Source organism: Harpegnathos saltator, unplaced genomic scaffold (genome assembly GCF_003227715.2).
Source record: "Harpegnathos saltator strain DR-91 unplaced genomic scaffold, Hsal_v8.6 scaffold224, whole genome shotgun sequence".
NCBI lineage: Eukaryota > Metazoa > Arthropoda > Insecta > Hymenoptera > Formicidae > Harpegnathos > Harpegnathos saltator.
The window spans coordinates 339,921-362,249 of NW_020230011.1; the positions used below are offsets into that span (position 1 = coordinate 339,921).

A 22,329-nucleotide genomic window follows, 5' to 3' on the forward strand; every position below is an offset into this window, starting at 1 on the left:
AAGATACTCCCTCGGTCTCTCCGAGTGATGCATTCACAGCGAGAGACAAACTGTGTTTGCGTGGGCGTGCGGTAAACACATTTAGCGCGCGTGTCGCGTAGCTTTAAAAACGAACCGGCCGAATCATCGTCAATGTTGATCATTAGCATTAAACCAAGCAGGTAACAAAGACAGGCGGCGAGACGTGGCAACATTTCGCAAGTACTTGGAAAACAATCGGAATGAGTAATGGGGAAAAAGGATACCTCACCGAGCGGCGAGTTCGCGCTAATTTTTTTCACGTCTCGCCGAAAATACTCCCTTCAACTGATCATTTGAAAGATTCACTCGTAGCCGCGAAATATGTACACACACGCGCCGTGCACTTTTAGCACGCGCGTGTCATATTTTTGAATATGAATGGGCGGATCAACAGAGTCATTTGCACGCGCAGTTTTCGCAGGGGCACGAACAAAAGCACAGACAACTCGGGAGGTCCGTTCTCCTTGAAGCCCGGACAAATACATGAATTCGCGGGAACCGTTGACCCTCCATTACCCTCGTATGAGTCAAACGCTCAGTTTACATTTCTTTTTTTTTTTAATTACTTTGATGTGGCATAAAAGTTGACTCTGAAACTTTCTGACTTTTTACTTATAACCATTTAGATTATATATGTATAGTTATTTTCTGAATTATGTTAATACAATTTTCTTAATACGAGAAAACTAAAATTCGGTTTTTTAAACGAGGGCAATGAGGAGGGTTAATAGGCGCGATTTCTGCAGCGATTTAGGAATGCCGCGGCGCTGTGATAAGAGTTGGCGGAAAAATCGCGCGCGCGGCATGTGTCGCGAGTACGTCGAGAGGTTGTTACGCACAGTGAAAGAATAATCAATTTTAAATTGCGCCGACCGACTAGCCGCGCTGCGAAGGCAAACGCGAAGTTGCGCGTGACGCAACCGTTCGCTACGACGAAATAAGTGGAAATCGAGAACGCGACCTGGGACCGTTGCCTTCGCACTCACGGTGAATCACACTAATTTGTCATCGATTTATGCCCTTTCGTGTGCGGAATACGCTTACGCGCCAACGCTGTCTCCCCTCGCACCCCTCCTCCGTGTTTTTTTTTGCTCTCCTGCCTTTTGCCGTCATGCCGACGGAGTCGTTCTCCGAACGCACGACTTATGTTTCTCTGCTAACAAAAAGCTGTCTTTATACTTTGTATATAACATCGTTACATACAAGCGATTCGATTTTAGAAGCGAATAATAAATATGAATTTTTTACTCTCGCGATAAAAAAGAATCGAGGGATCTCGTGAAGATTAATCGATAGTCGTCGATAGAATGCCGTGACGTTCTCCATTAATTCCGGAAACGTACAATTGACAGGTTGCGTAACGGCGAACGGCGATTAGTCGTAGCAGCACAAATACACGGAGTTATTGGATCAGTCAAAAAATATGATTTAATGTTCTGCCTTCTTCGATGCCTTCTACGATAAAAAAGAAGCTGTCAGAACAGCTTGGCGAGCGAGTGCAGATTGCGATTATTCAGCTGATTATCACATGCATAATTCATTCGATACTACGCGATAAGGTCCAATCTAAATGCCAAATCTCATTGAGCTTGTTGACCGACCGCGGGAGCAATCGGCATTTCGAAGATTCGGCTCGATGATCGTGACGACAGTAAGTTCTTTCAGCGTTATCGCACTCGATGAATGCAGAAACTCGCACTCGACGGCACTGACGCAGAGCACAATTGGACGGAATTGAGTGTTAATTGTCAATTACGATACGATAGCCTCGATTATACGGTCTCGTATAAACGTTCATTGTATTCAAAACACGACGCTATTTTTGCAGACGATAATTCTCCGCGATGTCGTCCTCTATATCAGGAATACGGAGAAAATAATTATGATTGTTAAAAAAATAATCTTGCAACTTTGTTGAGACGGACGAGTATTATGAAGACAAACCACTTTTTCTTTCACGACACCTTACGCTAACTTTTCTTCCTCGTGTTGTTAATGAAGATTATCATTTGCGAGTCATGTCCAAATCGACATTAGCTGTCGCACAAGAGACAGACTTTAAATATTTTATGCGAGACGGTTTCAGTCGCACAGTCTGTCGACGTCTCTTTTGCCTCTCCTCCTGTTTGATTCGAAGTAAAAGCTATTTCATAGAAATCGCGCTTGAATATGCTGAAGTGTGCTCAAATCGAGAAGTACGTCGCGCGTGACGGAGCCTCGTCAATCACCGACGAAAACGGAGCACACAGAGTGCGAGAAGTCTGTTCGGGATGTTTTCGTCCGCGTACGAAAGGCGCTAACAAGTTAATTGCTTCTAATCAGTGCAGTCGCCATGGATTGGTTGCATGACCCACCGCGTTCCGCGTTTCGCTTTGTATCAATTTTGCACACACTCGGCACGTTATTTGTGTCGACATGCATTATGTGTGCACATCGGGCGTGCGACTTCCGTCTTATTGACAAATTGTGACGAGACAGAGAGAGAGAGAGAGAGACAAAGGAGCAATCGCGCACACTTTGACGCGCGTCTCGCGTAATTCGAAACGTGCGATTACTTTTGACTTCGGGTTAACGCGTATAACGCCACAATGTAATCACACGTCTCGATCGCACGGCGATTACGAAACTCGAACTATAACGATTATAACTGGAATTACAGGCCGGTCGAATGTGTTTTAATTTCCTGGTGGTTGCGGGACTCGCATTGTTATACCGCGTTATGAAATAACTACTATAACGCGGTTATTCCGTTCCCCCCTGCGGAAACCTCCGGGTTTATCGCAAAACGCGATCTCGCGGCACTACCGGCACGAATCGCCGTCGTATTAATTAATACATACGACTGCTACTCGTCAGGAGTTAATCATCGTTCCGCTAAACTGACTCGTTAAGGCGGATAATGAGATTCTCATGTATCGCTTTCTCGAGACATTATCCGCATAGCGAAACGGCATAAGTACACCATTTTCTTTATTTCGAGTCGGATTACGAGAGAAGAGGCACCGCCACCAGGAAGTTAGGCAATCCTAATGGCAAAGCGATACACGTAAATTCGTAGCGTGCGGTATAATAAGATGTACACGTAATAATATAGAGAAAGAGAGAGAGAGAGAGAGAGAGAGAGAGAGAGAGAGAGAGAGAGAAAAGAAAGAAAAGGAACATCATTATACCAACTCGTTACGAAGAAGAATATCTTATCGATATTTTATTTTTTAATTCTTGAAGACAGTAATAGAAGTTTCCCCATTATCGTAATATACAAAGAGACCTGTGTGACTTGTGTTATCGCGAATTGTAGTCATTTTTCGTTTATATCTTTATTACATACATATATCTATTATTTTATTATTAGATCGTACACATCTCCATGTCAGTTCATTTCAATACGCTCGAGAAACTTTCGCTTTTTTAATGGACAAATCTCGAGAATTCGAACGAAGTGCGAAGCGACTGGGGGTTTCATTGGCACAAGCAAAATCGCGTGCCTCAGACGCGAAATCGACGAAAACAACAGCCTCTTTGGGGGGCGGAAATGAACGCGAAAGTGCCTGAACATGAGACAGAACGTTTTAGGCGGGTTGAAATTGGTCCGCAATAGCATGCTTTCATTTATGGAACCGATTGATATGTTACTACTGATAAGTATATTATACACGATCGCCACGGAAATTGTACGCAGACAGATCGCTACAGGTAAATATCATTAATCAAATGAGTAAACGTGAAGGAGCAGGTAAGAGCGCTGTTATCGGGTCGAAATTTCATAAACGTAGAAGACAAATGTTGCTTTTATATCCAATTCGAACGTTTCGATCCTATTGTTCGGCTGCGTTTAAATCGAATGTAGAAGCAAACTTCTTTTCCCTCTGACAGCAGCGCTGACTCCTGCTTCCGCACTTATTTGTTTGATCGTATTACCTTGAGAGCTTATCGTTTTATATAAATAAAATTATAACACACTCACATCGAGCCTTTGGCGACCGTCATGCTGAGATTCTGTATAACGTGGTTCGGATTCTTGCTACTACCGTAGATCTTGAAGGCGTGCCTGACGCTGACCGCCTGCTGGCGATTCCAGGAGGGGTTGTTGAATCCTGGCGTCACCGAGACGGTGCTCGACGTCACCATCGTCAGGTCCATGTCGCTGTCCGCGTTGCTCTGCATGTTTGCGTTCGTGAGACCTTCGGCACCCGCAGCTCCGTCGCTGCAATAGAAACGAACATGACGATAACGATAAATCACACGCGAAGGATGTCACAAATCGCACGTAATATATCTTGTGCAATCGCGTGTAGCACTCGGCCGACATTTCCTTACGGAAGTTGCTTGCAGGAGACACTTGTAATGTGACGTGTAAAATTACAGCAAGGCGGGGGTATGTTGGGCGAGCGTGCCACGTGCGTAATTGCAGGGGTGGCAATCGTAGGAGTGGGATTACGCGTCGTCGAGTTTTGATTAATTTTTCGAGGCTTTGAAAAATGAGACTTAATTTTTGAATGAAAACTCCTGCTGTACTTGTCTTTTTGAAAAACACAGAGATTTGTCTTTCATTCTCTCAGAAATAAGAAGCCCCACGAATCTGAAGTTGTAAACTCCCAAGTTTTTTGAAAACAATAGGGTAAACTTTCAAAAATCACTCACGTCCAATTACTGTAAATTTAATGCCAATAGCGTTTAAATAATATCATATGTCGCAATTAATATTACACTACTCAATTTAACGTACATATTGAGCGAGCTCGGACAGACTTACTAATGCACAAACTGCTCGCGAAGCTAGATGATAACTAAATAGCGATAATAAACACTATCATGGAGGTCATTCATAATAAGGTTGTATTCGCAATAATTAAACATTATCAACAGTGCAACTTGCAAGGTACTGATAGCATGAGCGTTTATGAGCTTACAAAACGCCATGAACTGCTGATGAATTTGCTGACCAAGCAGCGATAACAAACATTGCTAACGTTTCGCCGCGATGTAACTCTCTTTGGTGAGTCTTGCAACTGCTTCGTCGCTTCTTCCAAATTCGAGATACCACCTTCGTTGCGAACGAAACGAGACGCTACGAGGCGTCGGACCGACTCGGCCGAGTTCTAGAAAATTGCCCGCACCCTCCGCGGCATAATTGCATGCACACACGCATACACGTGCTCGTTGCGCAGAACGATTCTGTAAATCTCGGTCCGGATTGCGCGGTATGGAAAGAGTCGAAGCGACGCGGTGCGTTACGCAACAGGCGCGCCGGCCGCGGCTTTCTTTTCGCTGACGCGCGCGCGCCAATTCATTGGGCAACGCGTCGACGCGCGCTCTCTCACGTGTGTCACTTGTGTGTGTGTGTGTGTGTGTGTGTGTGTAAAGCGCGTGCAGGAGTACGTTAATACATACTCGCTCACTTACATATCTGTTCGGACACTGCGTGACACTGTGTGCGCGCGTGGATGCACATAAGCATACGTTCATACACACATGGACGCGGAATATATAATGCGTGCACGCATCGGCTGCAACGTGGCGGCGGTATGCGCGTGTAAAAGCAGAGCGAGTGTGCATTCTTGCGCTAGTTTGCACGATTTCGGCGGTTCATTTCGCGATTTCCCTTTCTCAAGGCGAACTTTCGAGCCGCGCGCGCGCGCGCGCGCGCTCGCGCACCAGTTTGCGGATATTACGTCCTCCGCTCTACTCTTACTCTTAATCGAAACGCCGAAGGGGTGTTACACGGAGAACGAAGCGCTACCTGCCTTCCTCTGAAATTTTTAATTCCCTTTTAATGCTTTCGTTAGCACAGAGAAATTAATTCCTTCGTATCTCGAGACACCGATATAGGCCTCTCCTCTCTCTCTTTCTCTCTCTCTCTCTCTCTCTCTCTCTCTCTCTCTCTCTCTCTCTCTCTTTCTATCCCTTCTCGCAGGCGACATGTTTACCCCGCAGGAATCGAAACTATCACCGTGTATCGTTATCGCCGGTTACGTAAAAGTAAATGCTGGAGCTACTTCGGACAATTGATTAATGAATAGCGATCCAAATAGATCGCTATCCTGAAGTTAATCGAGAAAAGTATCAAACACGTGCCGCTTGTGATGGGCGAGAGAAAGAGAAGAAGGGAGAGGGGGGGGTACACTAGAGCAGTTGCGACGACGGAAATGTATTGATATTACGCAAGTGAACGGTATGTGTATCGGGTGAGTTTAGTGTCACAATAATCGAGTAAGGTGTTGTTATGGTTTTTCGCGGGCTATTACTTCAGCAATTGGAAAAGTGACGGGCCGACCGATGCATATTACGCGACGACGATGATGACGACTTACGACAGCGAAGAGGACGGTATTTGCAAATACTCTCAGCGTTGCGAAAATCCGCAAGTTTCCCCCGAAGAATTTTCTATCCATTAATGGGGTATGGAGTGCGCGGAATTACGCGTGTGAAGGGGAACACGATATAAATATATATTGCAGTTCGGAGTAATTACCCGGAGGCGACGCATAATTCGCTACTGCGAAACTACATGAAAAAACCGCATTGCAATTAATGAATCGTGGAGAATCGCTTGAGACGGTGCGCAAAAAGCGTGCGCATTAGGTTCGACGCTGGGTGGGAATGCGCTACGACAAAGTCGATTGAAAATTTCTTTGGCTGAATATACGAGGAAAGAGACGACGTCAAATTACAAAAAAGAAATATGGAATCAATAATCGCTGGTAATTTATCGGGTGAGAAACAGAGGAGGGAACTCGAGTTGATCTTAATTATCACCGAGTTAATCTTTTGTTTACTCGACATGTTGAATTAAGGAGTCAACGTATATACAGTCGTTGGCTATTCCTCCATAATATTTTATAATCGCTGCTTAATGAAACCAATTCACCGTAAAATAACCGTACACTGAAGGCAATCTCGACATAATTGGTAATCCATCATCCTTCGCGACGAAGGACAATTGCGCAATAAGTGGCGATTAGTTTTCAAATACGTCTGGCGGAAACGGCTCATTATTTTGAACCCCGTCGTCTCGGGGGCAAGTAAAGTAAAGTATCTGTCCTCGTTCGCCTGCGGCACGTTGAAAAATAGCCGCTGAACACACCCGAGAGAATCGAGACGCTCGATCGAGCTGTCTGTAACGATCATTATTCAATCATTAATGCGATGTGTAATAATTCTTGACTGTATCATCGATCTCGACGTACGTCGTTTATCTCTCTCGCCTCTCGTGCCTCTTATAATCAATTGCTCATTATCGGCTACCGCGATACCGCTCATCAAAAAGCAGTATTTTGATAATACTTGCATCTCACTCGCGAGACACCCTGTCGGCCATTTGCAAAACGCAATTCCCTGCGAGGTGCCCACACGTTCCGTATTCCGCGCGCACGTTCTTCTTCTGCGAATCAGCGGTTCATGTTTGCATGATAATCGTATCACTCGACCACGTTGAAGTGTGGTGTACGAAGAAAACGCGAGACTCCGTGAAACCGCTCAATATTCAATTCATCACGTCGCTGATGAAAACCTCGCGTTGAGATTCCGGAGGGATACGACTCTCCGGGAAACTCGGGAAACTGACGAAGAAACATCGGTCGATTTTTCCGCTTACAAAAACTACGAGCTCGCGCGCGACGTTTCTCGACGCAGCTTCTCCTTCGTGAAAATATATCCTCGAGGGAATCTTCGTTTCCCCTCTACGACTGCGGGTGATATTACGCGCGTCCGAGCGAGTTTCGCCTGTCGACGTTTCTCCGTCGACGCGCTTCCCCTGTTACGCGTTAAGAGTCGCCTGCGATAAATTCCAGCCGATTGCGGCGAATGTATTACGAATGGCCGACGTGCGATGGAAGTGTGCGTCCGACGAAACGGAAGGTTGAGGGAAAACCGAAAGCGCCGTCGCCAAGCGAGACGACCACATTGCACAATATCCGCGAATTGATGAACGACGTTCAATTCGCTCGCCGGAGGCGAGCCGGGACGAGAGGCGCTTTCGAGCGCGCGAATGTGACGATCGTCGAGCGTCAATCGCGATCCTTGGAACGGCGCTCAAGATATTATCGCAGGGCAAGCACACTCGATTCGCACTCGCGCTCGCGAGAAAAGCGCGACGCCGCGGCGCGCCGGGCGGTAAAACGCGCCGTCGTCGCAACGCGACATGACAGAGCGCGGTGCCTTTCGAAAAAATGTACGCACCGGCCCCCGTTCTTCTGCGCGGCCGCTCGCACCTGTCGTAACAATCGTAACGAGAGGAGAAGAGAAATATCTGAGAAGACGCGTTCTCCGACTGCTTTTGCGAGTGCTTTTGCGCAAGCGACACATCGATGTAACACAGAAGCGGCAATTAGCGCGCTCGTCATATTTACAATCTCTTTCCTTCTCTCATCGAGAGAGGAGGTGCAACAGGTGTGTAACGTGTGCGATTACACTCGACGGACAACACAGAGATCCACACGGTAGAAAGAAGCGCGCGAAAGACAGAGGCGCACCTGTGCTGTCGGTCGGCCTGATGCTGCTGCGACGATGCGATTTCGGCGCGCGGTATGTCGTTCGACGGCACATCCCTGACTCGAGCGCGTCGCCTGGCGGTTCTTGATCCGCGCATGAAACGGCAAAACGTCATAACTGTGTGTGTGTGTGTGTCACCGCGATCATCAGCGACGGGTTGCGTTGATTTCGCCGCGTGACTGATCCCGACGGTGGAATCTCTCGCGACGAGAGATAAGACTCTGGCGCGTCGGAATTAACGAGCGTCGAATTCCGGTCACCCGTCAACGTCCCATTGCGACACACACGCCGCTAATTTAATTAATTTACGAGCAAAGCAGAGATTCGTACCAAACAAATTATAGATAATGGGGAAAGTTATGATGCAACTGGCTGAGAAATATTAAGTAATGCGTGCATTCGTTGCTATCTGGATTATTCGAGCTTTGGCGGAGGGACCACTCGTGAAGATCAGCCTGGCAGGCAGCGTACTGGGAGATTAATCATCGCTGCTTTTAGCAGCCGAACCCGTCGCTTGAATATATCGCTGAATGAGCTTGATTCTTTTACCGAGTGGACTGCGCTCGCTGCGTGAGCTCGATGGCGGGCGCTCGCGACGCCGTCGTCGCGGACAGTCGGTCGCGTCGTTTGAATCGCATAATTTTGTCGAATCTGCGAAAGAGAAAACACACCGGTCAGACAGAACCGGTCGTTGCGAGAACAGTCGTCGCGCAGTCGTGCAACGAACCTTCGTGTTCTCGTTCGTTACTGCTTGAACTCGCGATCAGCTTCGCGATCGTCTCGACGGTCGATCTGATCTTGCGTCACAGGAGATCCTGTGGAAAAGCGAGGAACCTTTCGAAAAGAAATCGCCGTTCTTGCCGCGAGATTTCACTTTCGTGAGTCTCGGGCGACGCTGGAAAACACGAAGGTTCGTCTCATACACGGTGAGATGCACAATGTAGCACGCATGGCATCGGCAGAGCCATCGTTTACCGGTTATCGTGCTTCCGCGGCGCGGACCTGCGTCCGTCGAGTTGACTCGTGGGCGGGCACGACTTGATGTCCCGCTTGCGTCCCATGACTGCGTCCCGCCTGCGAGAGAAGCGCGTTTCCGCGTTGGATGGAAAAGTTGCAAAAAATTGGAGCAACAAACAGCGGTTCTTGATCGAGCGAGGATCGAAGAGTGCGTCCGTTCAGGATTGACTTCGTATTCGATCGCGCGTTTACAGCGGCTCGGCTTCTTTTAACCGCGTTCTCGTCGTCGCGATAAAGAAAAGTCACGCCGGCTTCTTTTAACCGCGTTCTCGCAGTCGCGATAAAGATAAGATCAAGAAAAGCCACACGACGCTACGTATTTTCCGAGAGCAGATGTAAACCGCTCGGTAAATCGATTCACCACACAAGGCTGTGTTTGCTTCTTTCCTCAGCGGAGCCGAGGTTGCGCGCTAACGATTCGAAGCACGTTGCCGCGCGGCATCATCGAAGTTGATCATCCGCAAATTGCAGCCGCCGCTGCCGGGAAGCCGGGGCCGCGCCTCGACGGCGATTCACCATGAGAATCGGAACGTCTCGTGTTCGTTATTAACGCGCATTAGTACGCGCTGAATTCCCATATTTTCATCACGCGCGCGTCGAGCGTGAGCGAGAGAGAGAGAGAGAAAGAGAGAGAGAGAGAGAGATAGATAACCGGCCACATCCGACGGATAAGGTTAAGCGAGATTGCAACACGCGCGCGAGAAACATTGATTAATACCTCGGCGGCGCGCTTGGAAATAGAAAAGAAGCAAACACGCGTCCGGGGAAAACGCGGTCTTGAGAATTCCGCGCGACCGTTGCGAGCGCGGATCGCGCGCGTTCGAACTTTGTCCTAATCCCGATCTGAATAAACTCGAACGCGCTCGTGTGAAATCGTCATATCGTCGTGACGGCTAAAGTCGACTAAGGCGAGACACGTGTCCGCTGCGTATTCCTGCGTGGTAGCACCACCGGTGCGCCGATGTCGGAGTTGACCCGCCCCCGCCGCCGTCGCCGTCACCGTCGCCGTCACCGATATCATTTAATATTGTATGAGCCCGAGATATGGTCAGGGTCGCGTAAAGACCACTTATTCATCCGTCAGTCGTTCAGCGTGCGATGACGATGACTCGCGGGCGCGCGCGCGCGTGCGTGAATCTCGCTCCTCGATCTCGCAATTCTCCCGCCCGACTCTCGCCGGTCCGATTAATTAGAAAACGCGGCGACGTGCGACTTGGCGAGCGCTTAAAATCTGTTCTTTTTTAAACCTCTGAACTAGTGCGGCAAGTTGGAGTGAAATGGATATATCTTCTCTCGCGCTACTTCAAAAGTTCTCCGAAGCAGAACAGACCCTTAATTCTCCTCACGGGAATTCGCACAGAACGTGTCTCGGTTTACGCGCGGAACCGCTTGAGTTCTCGGTTCCTCGTCGAGATCAGCCTCGTCTCCGCGGCATTTTGGTCGCGTGAACGGGCGCGTTCTTTGATAATATCTCGGGACGCGGCATATTATTCAGACATTGTTCACAAGACTCGACGTTGGAGCTTTTACTAACTAGCTTTATGTAATATCCTCTTCGACTTCCTCGCGAGGTGGACCAAGTGTTTGTATCTTGCAGACACAGGGTAGTTGAAAGCATGCACACGAGTCGATCGGCGCGTTTCAAACCGCGTAACGCGACGCGCGGCTACCCGATGAGCTCCGCATCCTTCGCGCGAACACACGCTGCTTCGAAGCAGCTAATTGCATATTTCACAAAATGATCGTACAAAAAGTCGCGGTTGCGCACTTGGAACGCACTTTTAGGGAGCTTCATCCCGTGTGCGTGGCGTCGATGCGATGTCGCCGTCGCCGTAATGCAACGCGCGGTTACCTGAAGAGCCCCTCATCCTTCGTGGACGCACTTGCTGCGTCGAAGCGGCTAATTGCACATTTTATAGAATGATCGTGCAAATCGCTTGCTCCGACCGTGCGCGTGGAGCTTTCGAGAGAGCTATGTGCGTTGCGTGTCGGTGTGGTGTCTCGAGTCGCGAATTCAAACCATGCCGAAGACGAACGCGCGCGCACTCATCGAAGAACTTATCGTCGCGTCTGCATAATTATTGTCGCGCCTCAGAATTGGGGCCGCCACGTCGTCGCGGTGACTATCGCTCGGGGATTCCACTGAGAGAGACAGAGAGAGAGAGAGAGAGAGAGAGAGAGAGAGAGAGAGAGGAAGAGAGGAGAGGGTGAGACTTCGAGAATTATAATTGCAAGTCAGCAGAAGCACCCTTCGCTCGGCCGCGACGACAAGTAACGTTGCCCTTCTAATTCTAATTGTCGCTGTGATTTATCGTCGTGAATTACGCGAGTCGGACTCGCGTCGAGCTCGTGGAATAACGCGAGCCGCGCACAAGCCGCGCTAAATCAAACTGAAGCACATGTGTGCAACTGATGCTCGGCTATCGATTGCGTAAATATGCGGTATTGTGCGCTTGAAGCCAACCCTCACTCATCGGGGGTTATATATTCAGTCGAGGTCATGGCGCGTCCGCCCTGACGGCTCACTTTCTCTCTCTCTCTCTCTCTCTCTCTCTCTCTCTCTCTCTCGAATCTTCCGATTCACGAGTCTTCTTCCTCGCTGCACGTGGCACGTGCGCGCAATCACGGTTAATTAGAAATTCAAATAGGCAGATGGCATTAAGTTGCGATTAACTTTGGATAAAGCATTTGTCATTCTCCTTATCGCAAGCACATTCGATGATGAAGTTGGCAGTGAGAAGCCGTACATTATTATCGACGTTTCTTCTTTCAGTATCGAATTAAATTAGCGTTCTCTTTGTGCAGTGCCACGTGTACGCGGTGGCGCATGACGATGACAACACACACAGACCGCGCCTCTTGATTCGTCCTCGCTAATGTCTGAATTTAATGAAATCAACGGCAGCGTATCAGATAATTAAGACACGCGTCCCGTCGAGCTTAGTGCGTTATCCTACGGCGGTTCTTCATCGCCGGCAGACGTCTATACGTGCACGTGTCTCCTGATATCGAATGAAATCCACGTTCACGTAATTGTACTTGCGCAAGGGAGTTTCATTAATGGCGAAATTTTGTTTAAGTCTGGAACTTTGCTGAAATAAAGTACAGAAGCGTTTCCAGGAGTAAAAACGCTGCTGTCGTTAATATCTTGTTGTTTTGCGTTTGACATTTTGTCACAAGTGCTTTATTTCCGCAGAGTTCCCGCCTTTCCAGAATCGACGATCTCTGAGCGTCGCTTGTTGGTATTCAAAAATCGATACGCGGTGCGGACGAATCGCGCCGATTGCATAAGCGGACATTCCGCGCGAAGACGTGGCGCGAGGACGCGTGTGAAAAGACCCAGTCTCGTGATTCTTTGTTTTCTGGGCCATGGTCTCTCTCTCTCTCTCTCTCTCTCTCTCTCTCTCTCAAACTCGAACGTAACGATCAACCCTGCTTTTCCTCTGGCGTCACTCCTATTCCACTTCTTTTCGAGCAAGACGGATCAATCGCCGTCTGCGGATTTCTCAACGCGACGTACTTCGATACTTTCCGCTCGTACTCGAAGCCTCAGTCGAGCGGGAAAATTTCCGCGAGATTATCCGCTCGTTCGCGCAATTAGGCGTGCGCACGTTTACGTTTACCACTTGTTGCAGCGAAATGAACGTGAAATCGAGCGCCGGTTTCTCACAGAAGAACGCTGCCAACGCATTTTGTGGTCGTTTTCTTCGCTGTCGCGTTACGCCGGACGTAACGTGAAAAATTTCATAAAAGGCACCTTGACGTTGATATATCGACATGCTATTTTTACCCTTTTGGAGTGCCACTTTGTGAAAACGAACGTAATTAAAGCCCTCGTTTGCGGCGGCGCTGCAGTTACTTTCATCAGAAAATAAAATTGCCTGGGACAAACGCATTCGTACACACAGCAGTTGCCCACGCCGGCGCGCCTAATTTACGTCGCGTCCTAATTTACGATATTCACGGCGCGATGTTCATTAGGCGGATGAAGGCAGGCGCTTCAATTAATTTTGCTCAATTTACAGCAGCCTTACGCGCGTCCTCGTCGCTCGCGTTTCACAATAGATTATAAAAGCCGCATGCGGTACGTCCGAGCGCCACCCCCTTCTTTGCTCGGTCCTTATCGTCGGCTTTGTTCCTCTCTCGCGAGAGGGGGTTCGCGAAATTAAACAGTCAATTCGCGCTCAGTTATCCCGCGCATATTTATTTGAAGCAGTCACGACAAGTCACGAGGCCCATTAGCTCGATGCTTCGAATGCGCACGTACGTGAGTAATTCCGTTACGTAGGACTTTTGATTGAGGCTGACGTGCTGCGACTTTAATTGTGCGTTTAACCTCATGCCAGATTACCTTGGGTTTTTTCGGTGGACGTTCGACTCGAATCGAAAAGCGACCAGTAGTGCGATTCTTTAACTCGTCATTGCAGTTAACGACAGTTTCGTGATCGTTGCGCAGCTTTTGTATACCGTAGAAAAGCTGCGCAACGATAACGAAACTGTCGTCAACTCCAATAACGAGTTAACGAATCGCACCATAGAAGCGAAAACTTGTCGATGGACGTCTGATACTTGACGTTCGTCTGACGTCGACTGATTGTGTTCTGACAATACGAGGACTAGTTGAAGTGTTTGATAATGGACCGCTTGTGATGAGCGGAATTACGTTGTTTCTTCGTTGCTATTTGGTTTCATCGTGTCGCGAGGAATAGCTTGCATATATTCGCTTAAGGTTGAAGCAATTAACTGTGAATATAAGGAAGCAGATGAAAAATATCTTCAGTATTCTCTCGTATGACATTTTCAAACTTCAACCTTCCATTAGAGTCGTAATTTTTTATCCATCCAATTGTCGCGATGTACTTCACACAAATATATTAATTTCCTCATTATTTTCTTCTGTTTCTTCAATATTTCTTTCATTAGTATCATATATATATATTGATAGACTAGGCTCTAAAATGCATAAAAAACAATAAAATTAACAGATATTACGGTAGGATAAACTTTGAAGGTATATATCAATGGCGACATGTTGTAGTCCGAACATATCTATTGGATATTGCAACTAACGAGGTGTTAAAAATATAAGATTATAAAATATAATAAATATCATAAATTTTTGGTATAAAACATTTTTTCGTATACTTACTTCATGATTTCGAAGAATTCTGTTTTATCGAGTTATCTTCGCGACCCTTAAACGAGCGAGGAGGCAAATACAAAGAAATACATGTTCCTTATTTCTAGCTACTTTAGAACCCATTTAAAGCTCATCAAAGTTGATATATCAACTTTGATGAGCTTTAACATATTATCTTTCCTCGTTATTCTTCGTTTCCTCTAAATAATCAAGGAAATTAGTATATCGCTCACGGCACACTTCTATATGTTTCCTCGTAAGACTAAATAATAAAGGGAACAAATTCGATGCTAAATAAGGATGGGAATCCGTCGTTCGAATGTGTGAGATGTCAGAGCCGACGTTACCCTCTTCGCTACGTCACACTATTTCATCTGTATTCTCAATGTTACGTTTAACATTATCCGACTGACGTCTCTGGTTAGCGATTAATGCTCATCATTCGTGATTCGTAAGTTTCCATCCGCCTAATAAACCGCTCCAATCCAAGCGGAATAAACGATTAATATTCCAATGGCTTACAAAATATTACGAACATACAATTCGTAGCACAACCGTACGTTTCTCCTTCGAGTTTTGCCGACGAAAAGTGCTCTCGGTAACATGCGGAGACCACGTGCGGTACTTTTAACTCGATCGATCTTGTAGGTCTGCGAATAAGCTACGCGCATTCGTACATAGCTGATGCTTACATAATTAGAACGTAACGAGGCGCCTTGATTTTTCAATGAGAGAGTTGTTTATTCGACATGTTCGTATAATCGCCCTCCCGCCGTAAACGCCCCGTAAACCGAAGTAAAGGGGATATGTTGTTATGAGGAAATTTGTACCACGCGCGGCAACCTAAATTCAGGTGAAACTTTACGGTTGCGGAATGACGTGAATCGCGCGATATTTCACGTCGCTCATAATCAATTGCGATATTACGGCAGGTAAATCGCGCGGCGAAGAGACGGCGACGAGACTCTCGCAACTGTCGAAACTTATCGCCAGCGGAGTCGCTTCACTGTTTTCCAGCGTGCGCGCTGACGAGGCGTTCTTCGGTTATTTCGATATCACCGGTATTGGCAAAATCGCCGGAGAGAGTCGCGCTTCGGAAATCCATCTGTCAAAAAATGTGACGAAGAGTTTGGAGGTAAGAGTAACCCGCGCCCAACGTACCCAACTCTGAACATTCTTATTCTTTTGGTCCTCAAACTCGAATATTTAAGCCTCGTTAGATGTTGGGGGGGGGAGGTTTAAATGTTTGCATTTGTGAGCAACAGGAATCTGCCCAGAGTTAGTCACACACACACTTTTCCCGTATATTTTTAATACTTTTACTTCACCGTCGAAAGTAATGAATACGACGAGGATCTACCCGAGGACGAGGACTCGGGAAAGATTCGGGAATCGCACAAACGGCACCAAGAGTCGTCGTGTGTAACCGCAAAGTTTCGTCGAGATAACGATTTTTTTTTTACGGTATTCCCTCGTTACGATATGTTTACGATATGTTACGTACGATCCGCGCGCGCGCCCGACTCTTACGTAAGTCGGCGGCAGCGGCAGCTTCGTATCGGTTTCGCCGGCGATGGGGCGAATCGCGGTCGATGTGCCGGCGGAACGAGCGCGAAAGCTGTTGCAAGGAGTTCGCATTCACGAAGAGACGTTTCCCGGCCGCGGTCGCATCGCACTCGCTTGAAAAATCGACACCCGTGATTATTGACCTTGGCACATTTCCCAACGCGATGCGACGTCGCGCGCTTTTTGAGCGTGACTCAAATGACAAGCAACACCCGCGATATGACTGCGGCCTTCAGCCGATTTCTTCATCCCGCCGCGGCTCCCCTTCGTCTCGTCTCGTCATCCGACGGCCCGCAAACGAGTGGTCTGTCCGTTTTCCCCGTATTAACTTTCTTGCGCCGGTTCCTCCGCCTCCCCTCCCCCCTCCCCCCGCCCCCAACTGTACATCTATTCCTTTGGGAGTTCTGAAAGAGTACATTATTCCGACGAAGAAGAACCGACCCGAAATATACTATATGCACCTTCGGCGCGATTCCGCCGATTCTCTCTCCCTCGGGGTCACCGTGACCGCCGCTTCCTTACGTAACGCGAATCCAAGAGTCAAAGGCCCCAAAGGTTCATATCCGCGATTATCTTCCGCGATCAAACGATTTTACTTGGGTAACGTGGTCTCTTCGGATAGCGCGCCGGTGGGCAAGCGAAAGCGGACCGATCTCTGTTCAATCCACGGGCTTCAACCTGGACGTTCTGAATTAAAATATGCAATCTTCGTTATGAACGTGGAAAGTTTAAATATTCGCACTTGCGGACCGAAACAAAAGACAAGAATGCTCAGAGTTTAGCTATATCGCCATTCCCGGGATCGGTGCTTTAACTTCATTGTTCACTGGGAGTCATGAAAAACACCTCCTCGAGAAATGTATGAAAATCCGGCGAAGGCTCGCGAGGATTCGAGACACACACCGCACGATAATGGATAATGGTCTTCGGTTGAATTGCGCAACGTCATTTTTATAATGCGCTGCGTGCACGAGCGCAGCATAGAATGCATCCGCGAGCGCATGCAAGAGAGACTTTTTTGCACGCGACTTTTTCTTCCGAGGATTTTAATTGCACAGTCATTCTGTAAGTCCTCTTCAGCGGCGTGTGCGGGTCTTTGTGACACGTAGATATACATAAACACGCCGATCTTGTACTTTGAACTCACTTGTTGACACACTCACGTGATTTTCGCTGAACTTGAATTCTCTGACTTATTTCCGAACGTGCTTTAAACGTGCATCTTGCTTCTCTTTTCCTCGTTGCGACTGCTTTATGCAAATTGTTAATGGAGGAAACTGGCAACCTTCACAGGAGAGCCCCGTCAAATCGTCGAATCTGATTTTTTATGATTTCTGCCAGTTGCTCGCGAATCATCCTCCCGGCGGGCAACGATAAAAATAAAGAAATATATTCAGCCAATCCAATCGACAAATAGATAGAGAGATAGATAGATTTGTTACCATATTAGCGTGAACCTTTCAAGAGCGCTGTAGCAAGAGGAAAAATTACAAATTAAAGGGAAGAGAGAGAAGCATGCTTAAAGAGAGAATTAGGACATTCTTTTCCAAAAGTCGCTTCGCGGCCGCGCTTTTCGCGGACGATGATGACGATCGCTTTCGGGGAGGATGCTGGATATCTCCTTTCAGAGCAATTTCCGATAGACTAATTCTTTTTCTCTCGCGAGACGACTAATTTCGTTAATGAGAGAAGTACTGAAAAAGCAACTCGCGATTTTCCATACCTCCTCCCGGCAATGTACTCTCGCTCGTCTCACATGCGAATCCGTTGCAACGCTGTTTCCCAGGCACCACCCCTCCGGGACGAGGGAGTAAAGATGAAGAGGATACGCGTAGAAAATCGCGACCGTCGCGCAACGTCGAGGAAACGAAGAAGGTGGATCGAGAGCAATCTTGGGGCTTTTCGCGAGAAAGCGTGCGAACCGCGCACCGCGCGAGCGATCGCGTTCCGTCGGCTTTTTTGTTCTTCTCAGGCGATGCGCGTTCGTGCATTTATACGCGCGCGAATTAACGACCGCGAGTTAATTTCCTAGCAATCCGCCTCGCAATCCGTCCCCGCCGGAGAACGCGAATGTGGCTTCTTTTCCCTCTGCGTGAGCAGCGCTTTCATTGTATTGCACAAGTGCGACGGCGCAATCACGATCTGCATGATTTACCGAGAGATGTGCTAATTCGCGCGTCGCGATGCGCGGTGGGAGGTCGAATTGAGAGAAAGAGAAGGAAATATCGGAGATCTCGAATCAGTCTGATACAGACTGCGTTGCAAGTTACAAGTGAGATTCTTCACGAGCGGTCGACCTGAATTCAATTGCGAAACTTGCATTCACTTGATAAAACGCTCGTAAAATGAGTTTCGTGGAAAGTACCGGTGGATGAAAGCTGCGACGGCGACTACTACTGTTGACCTTACAGATCCGCGCCGCGAAAGACAAAACAATACTTCTGCCGCGGGCACGTTTAACTTGCATTTTCCTTGGTGCCGTTTAGAAAGTATATTTCTCTCGGTCTTTCACATCACGGCGCGCTATCGTCGTGGGATTTCTTTAGCAGCGCTATTACAACCTGCGAACGCGCTCTCCTCTTCGTACACCGAGGAGAACAATTGACTAACCCGTGAATCGTTGGATTCTCGAGTCCTCAATTTTTCTTTCTTCTCGCAATCTTCGAGTCTCGCGACACACGGAAGTAGTCGCTTCCTCTCTGCCGCTTTCCGGAATTCAGTATTTCGGCGAGATGGAAAAATTAGTCTAAAAAATTGGTCAGACAGTTCAGTGATTTAATTATCAGTAGACAGTTTGAAGAGAGAGAGAGAGAGAGAGAGGTCTCTTGTCAGATTTTCGTCAGTCGAAACTCGCACAGGGAGGAGGAAGTACAATTGATTACTCAAAGCGAAACTTTGAAGTCTCGAATCCGCGGACGTTCGTTATTTCGGGAAGACGCTATTGCATTGAGTGAATTGGCGAAGAAGACGTTCGTAGCGCGACCTAGTCGGAAGTTGGTCTTCCTAGAAACGAGAGATGGGGGAGATGTTACGTGTGCGAAGATACGCTCGAAGACAGTCGTCTACCTCGTGACGTTCGATTTCACTATGCGCCGTGTTCCGGTATCATCAGAACGCAACTCCTGTTTCTTCTGTTACGTGAGGTCGGCTCGGTGCGAAGATTTCGCGAGTGTCTTACTCGGTTACAACGGTTACAACGGATGCGTTTGGACGAATAAACGGATGAAATAACGACGGAGCAGAAGCTTCTTCTTGGAATTTCAGATCCCGTTTGGTCGTAACAAGAGCGAGTTGGCACTTCAAGTATTTCCGTATTTCAAGGTATGCTAATGATAATCGCAATGACGATATATCCTTAGCGATACTTTTTGGTTGGCAAAGTCCGAGGTTGAAGACGGGGAACCGACCGACAATTTCGAACGCAAAGTGTGAATGAGGATCAATCAGACCCCCTAAAAAACATTTTCTTAACGCGAGACGCTTCCTTGGAGTTGCTTCGTTTTTATATTAACGTTACTTGCATTGTATCCCTGCATTTTGCCTCGCCTTCCCTCTAAGAGGACATTGTTGATGATCAATTTTTTAATTTTTTAATTTTTTAATTAATAATTGATTATTGGGAGCTCAAAATTAATCCTAATTCTCTCGTGTTTATCGGAAAGGAGACTTCAGTGTCGCGTTTCGAGCAATTCCTCTGCGTCGCGTGTACAAGAATTCGGTTCTGTCGAGTCGTGGACAGATTTTCATTTAGAATGACTTTGATGGCTCTTTTAATAGGGCCTTTAAGGAACTTTATCATTTTCGTTTATCGTTTTCGATGACAGTTCCTTGAGATCGAATAACGGTTGTTCGGCGACTCCTCCTCGTGAAGGTAATTCCTCGTGTTCTCGCCGCGTCAGGATGTCCCCCGGTCGCGCGAGGACGACGCGATCGCGATACGCATATTGGCGGGATCGAATGGGTTGTTTGAGGAGGAGACCGCGAGGTACCGCGAGACTCTCGAAAGTGAAGAGTGTTACGGAACGATATTGACTTCTTGCAAATGTTTCTTCACACCTGCGCAGATTGGCAGTTGGGCCGAACGAGCACCTCGCGCCATTTATACACTTCATTCTAATTAGGATTCTCGTCTTTCGTAAGAAGTAACCGATTCTGTTACTCTTTCATGCACGCGGTCACGTCATCGGTTGAGATAGCGTTTCTTCGTTACTCCGATTAGCATTTCTTCGTTTAACGCGTAAAACATAAGACTCGGCTGGGCTCGAGTTCGCTCGAAATAACACCGACAGCTTCCGCGATGAATTCGAAAAGCCGCGCGACTCGCCGTTGCTCGTTATCATGAAGATGATTCGAAGGCCGATTTTTTCGTCGATCGATGCGAGAACCGAGTCGAACAGGAGGAGGACGAGAAGGAGGAGGAGGTTACAGGAGGTCGCCCTGTGTTGTCTTAAACATCAATTCAAAGCCTACAATCACCGAGAGCGTCAAGTGATCGCTCAAAGAATATAGCGATCCCTTCGACTTACACCTTGCCCGTGAATCCCCAACATTTAAAGTCGATAGCAAGTTCAGGGCTGAGTAGCGTCATTCGCGCCGCGCCGTGTATATTCCTTCCCAATCTTACACGAACAACACCAAAACACACACACACACACCGAGTTCACATCTCGCGATCGTACCTTTCGCAGCCCCGCGGTTCCGGTCCGGCTCGAGATATCCCTGTGCTCGTCGAGGTCCGCCGAGCTCAGGCGTGATTTCGGCCGGAGGTCGGCGCAGTCGAGGAGCGGTGACAGCCGGCGACCAGCATCGGGGTGTGTGTCGAACAATCGCGAATCCCTAATCCCAACTCGCCTAATCTCGCTCTCACGCACTGACCGCGGCCCGCGACACCGGGGCACCCTGCCCTGGGCACGGAGAAATCACACGGCTCTTTCTCGTCAGTTCCACCAAGTTTCGGCGTTTCCTCCGTCGTCGTTTCTTCTTCGACGACGACGAGGATGACGGACAAACGAACGAGACCCCCGACGACTGATCGCGAACAGCTCGAGCTGTAGCCAGCCAAGTCAGTCAGCCAGCCAAGCGAGCAACCGACCGATCGATCGTCGATATACCGTCCTCTCCGCGACTTTCGAGTCGAGTCCTGACGCGAGACTGAAACGAGAGGGACCCAGACGCGGACTCGTGGCCGCCGACATACTCGTAGCGCCATCCCGCTCTCGCGGACCTTCGCTTGTCTCCTTTTGGCGAACGCTTTCCCTCCACCGGAGGTGATCCGCGCGAGCCCCTCGTCATCACCTTCCCTTCTCCACCTGTTGCTGCTCCGTTGCCGAGCCCGGTGCGACGCGACGCACATGTGAGCACTCTTCACCCGTGTCCTCGACTCCTCGACCCCGCGCGACGATTCTCTTCCTTCTGACTTCCGATTCGAGATTCTCAGCCGGTGACCCGCGTTTCAGAGATCTCGAGACTCTCTTGACCGAGCGGCGCGGGATAAAAACGCGGATAAAAACAGTCGAGCGAAGGCCGAAGGTCTAATACGAGAGAATGTGCGAGTGAATCTCGAGGTGTAGAGTAGCTGTAGAATTGGAAGATTAAAGGAGAATCGGGGAGGCTATGAAAGCATACAAGTGGATATTGTTTCAAGGAACATGAGTAGAAAAATTGTGGGAGACGTACAATCAAAAGAACAGAAAAAAAAAGATAAAAGGGAAATATAAAGCCAGTGCATCTAGTGGAATAAAAAATAAGAAAAGTGTAACTAATGATGTTTGCGAAATTGCAAGATTAAAGAAAAGGGTTAAAGGAGATATTACTTCAACAGAAGAACATTAGCATAAAAAACTGAGAGATTGTCCAAACAAAACAAAGACAAAATTAAAAAAGAAGCCAAAAGCAAAACCCAGCGCAGATGGCTTTTCTTTTTCCTTATCGATCGATATATGGGTGGTTATTTATTCTGTGATTTGATTGATCTTTGGTACACTCGAAGAAAAAAAATCGATTTGTTGGAAATTGATTCCCGATTGTTTAGAAATTATAAATAAACTCGGTTGCGTAGAGACAAGGAAATTCTCGTAAGAGTCGTTAATTATCTA

At 47.8% G+C, this 22,329-nt stretch overlaps 1 protein-coding gene across 6 annotated transcripts in view; it reads right to left on the minus strand.

The window, feature by feature from the left end:
* The window catches only part of snu (ABC-type transporter snustorr), a 61,641-nt gene that overhangs the window by 16,743 nt on the left and 22,569 nt on the right, over positions 1–22,329 (minus strand). Inside the window, exons 1-5 of one of the 6 annotated variants that reach the window (XM_019844012.2) lie at positions 11,063–11,680; positions 9,487–9,585; positions 9,061–9,162; positions 8,493–8,594; positions 3,986–4,225 (exon numbers count right to left, since the gene is read on the minus strand). In XM_019844012.2, coding sequence (XP_019699571.1) covers positions 3,986–4,225; positions 8,493–8,594; positions 9,061–9,162; positions 9,487–9,572 — 530 coding nt within the window. In that variant the 5' untranslated portion in view covers positions 9,573–9,585; positions 11,063–11,680. Of the gene's footprint in view, positions 1–3,985; positions 4,226–8,492; positions 8,595–9,060; positions 9,163–9,486; positions 10,124–11,062; positions 11,681–20,913; positions 21,384–22,329 lie in introns of those variants that run through there. The other 5 variants (XM_019844013.2, XM_025298559.1, XM_025298560.1 and 2 more) reach the window with 5 other exon arrangements.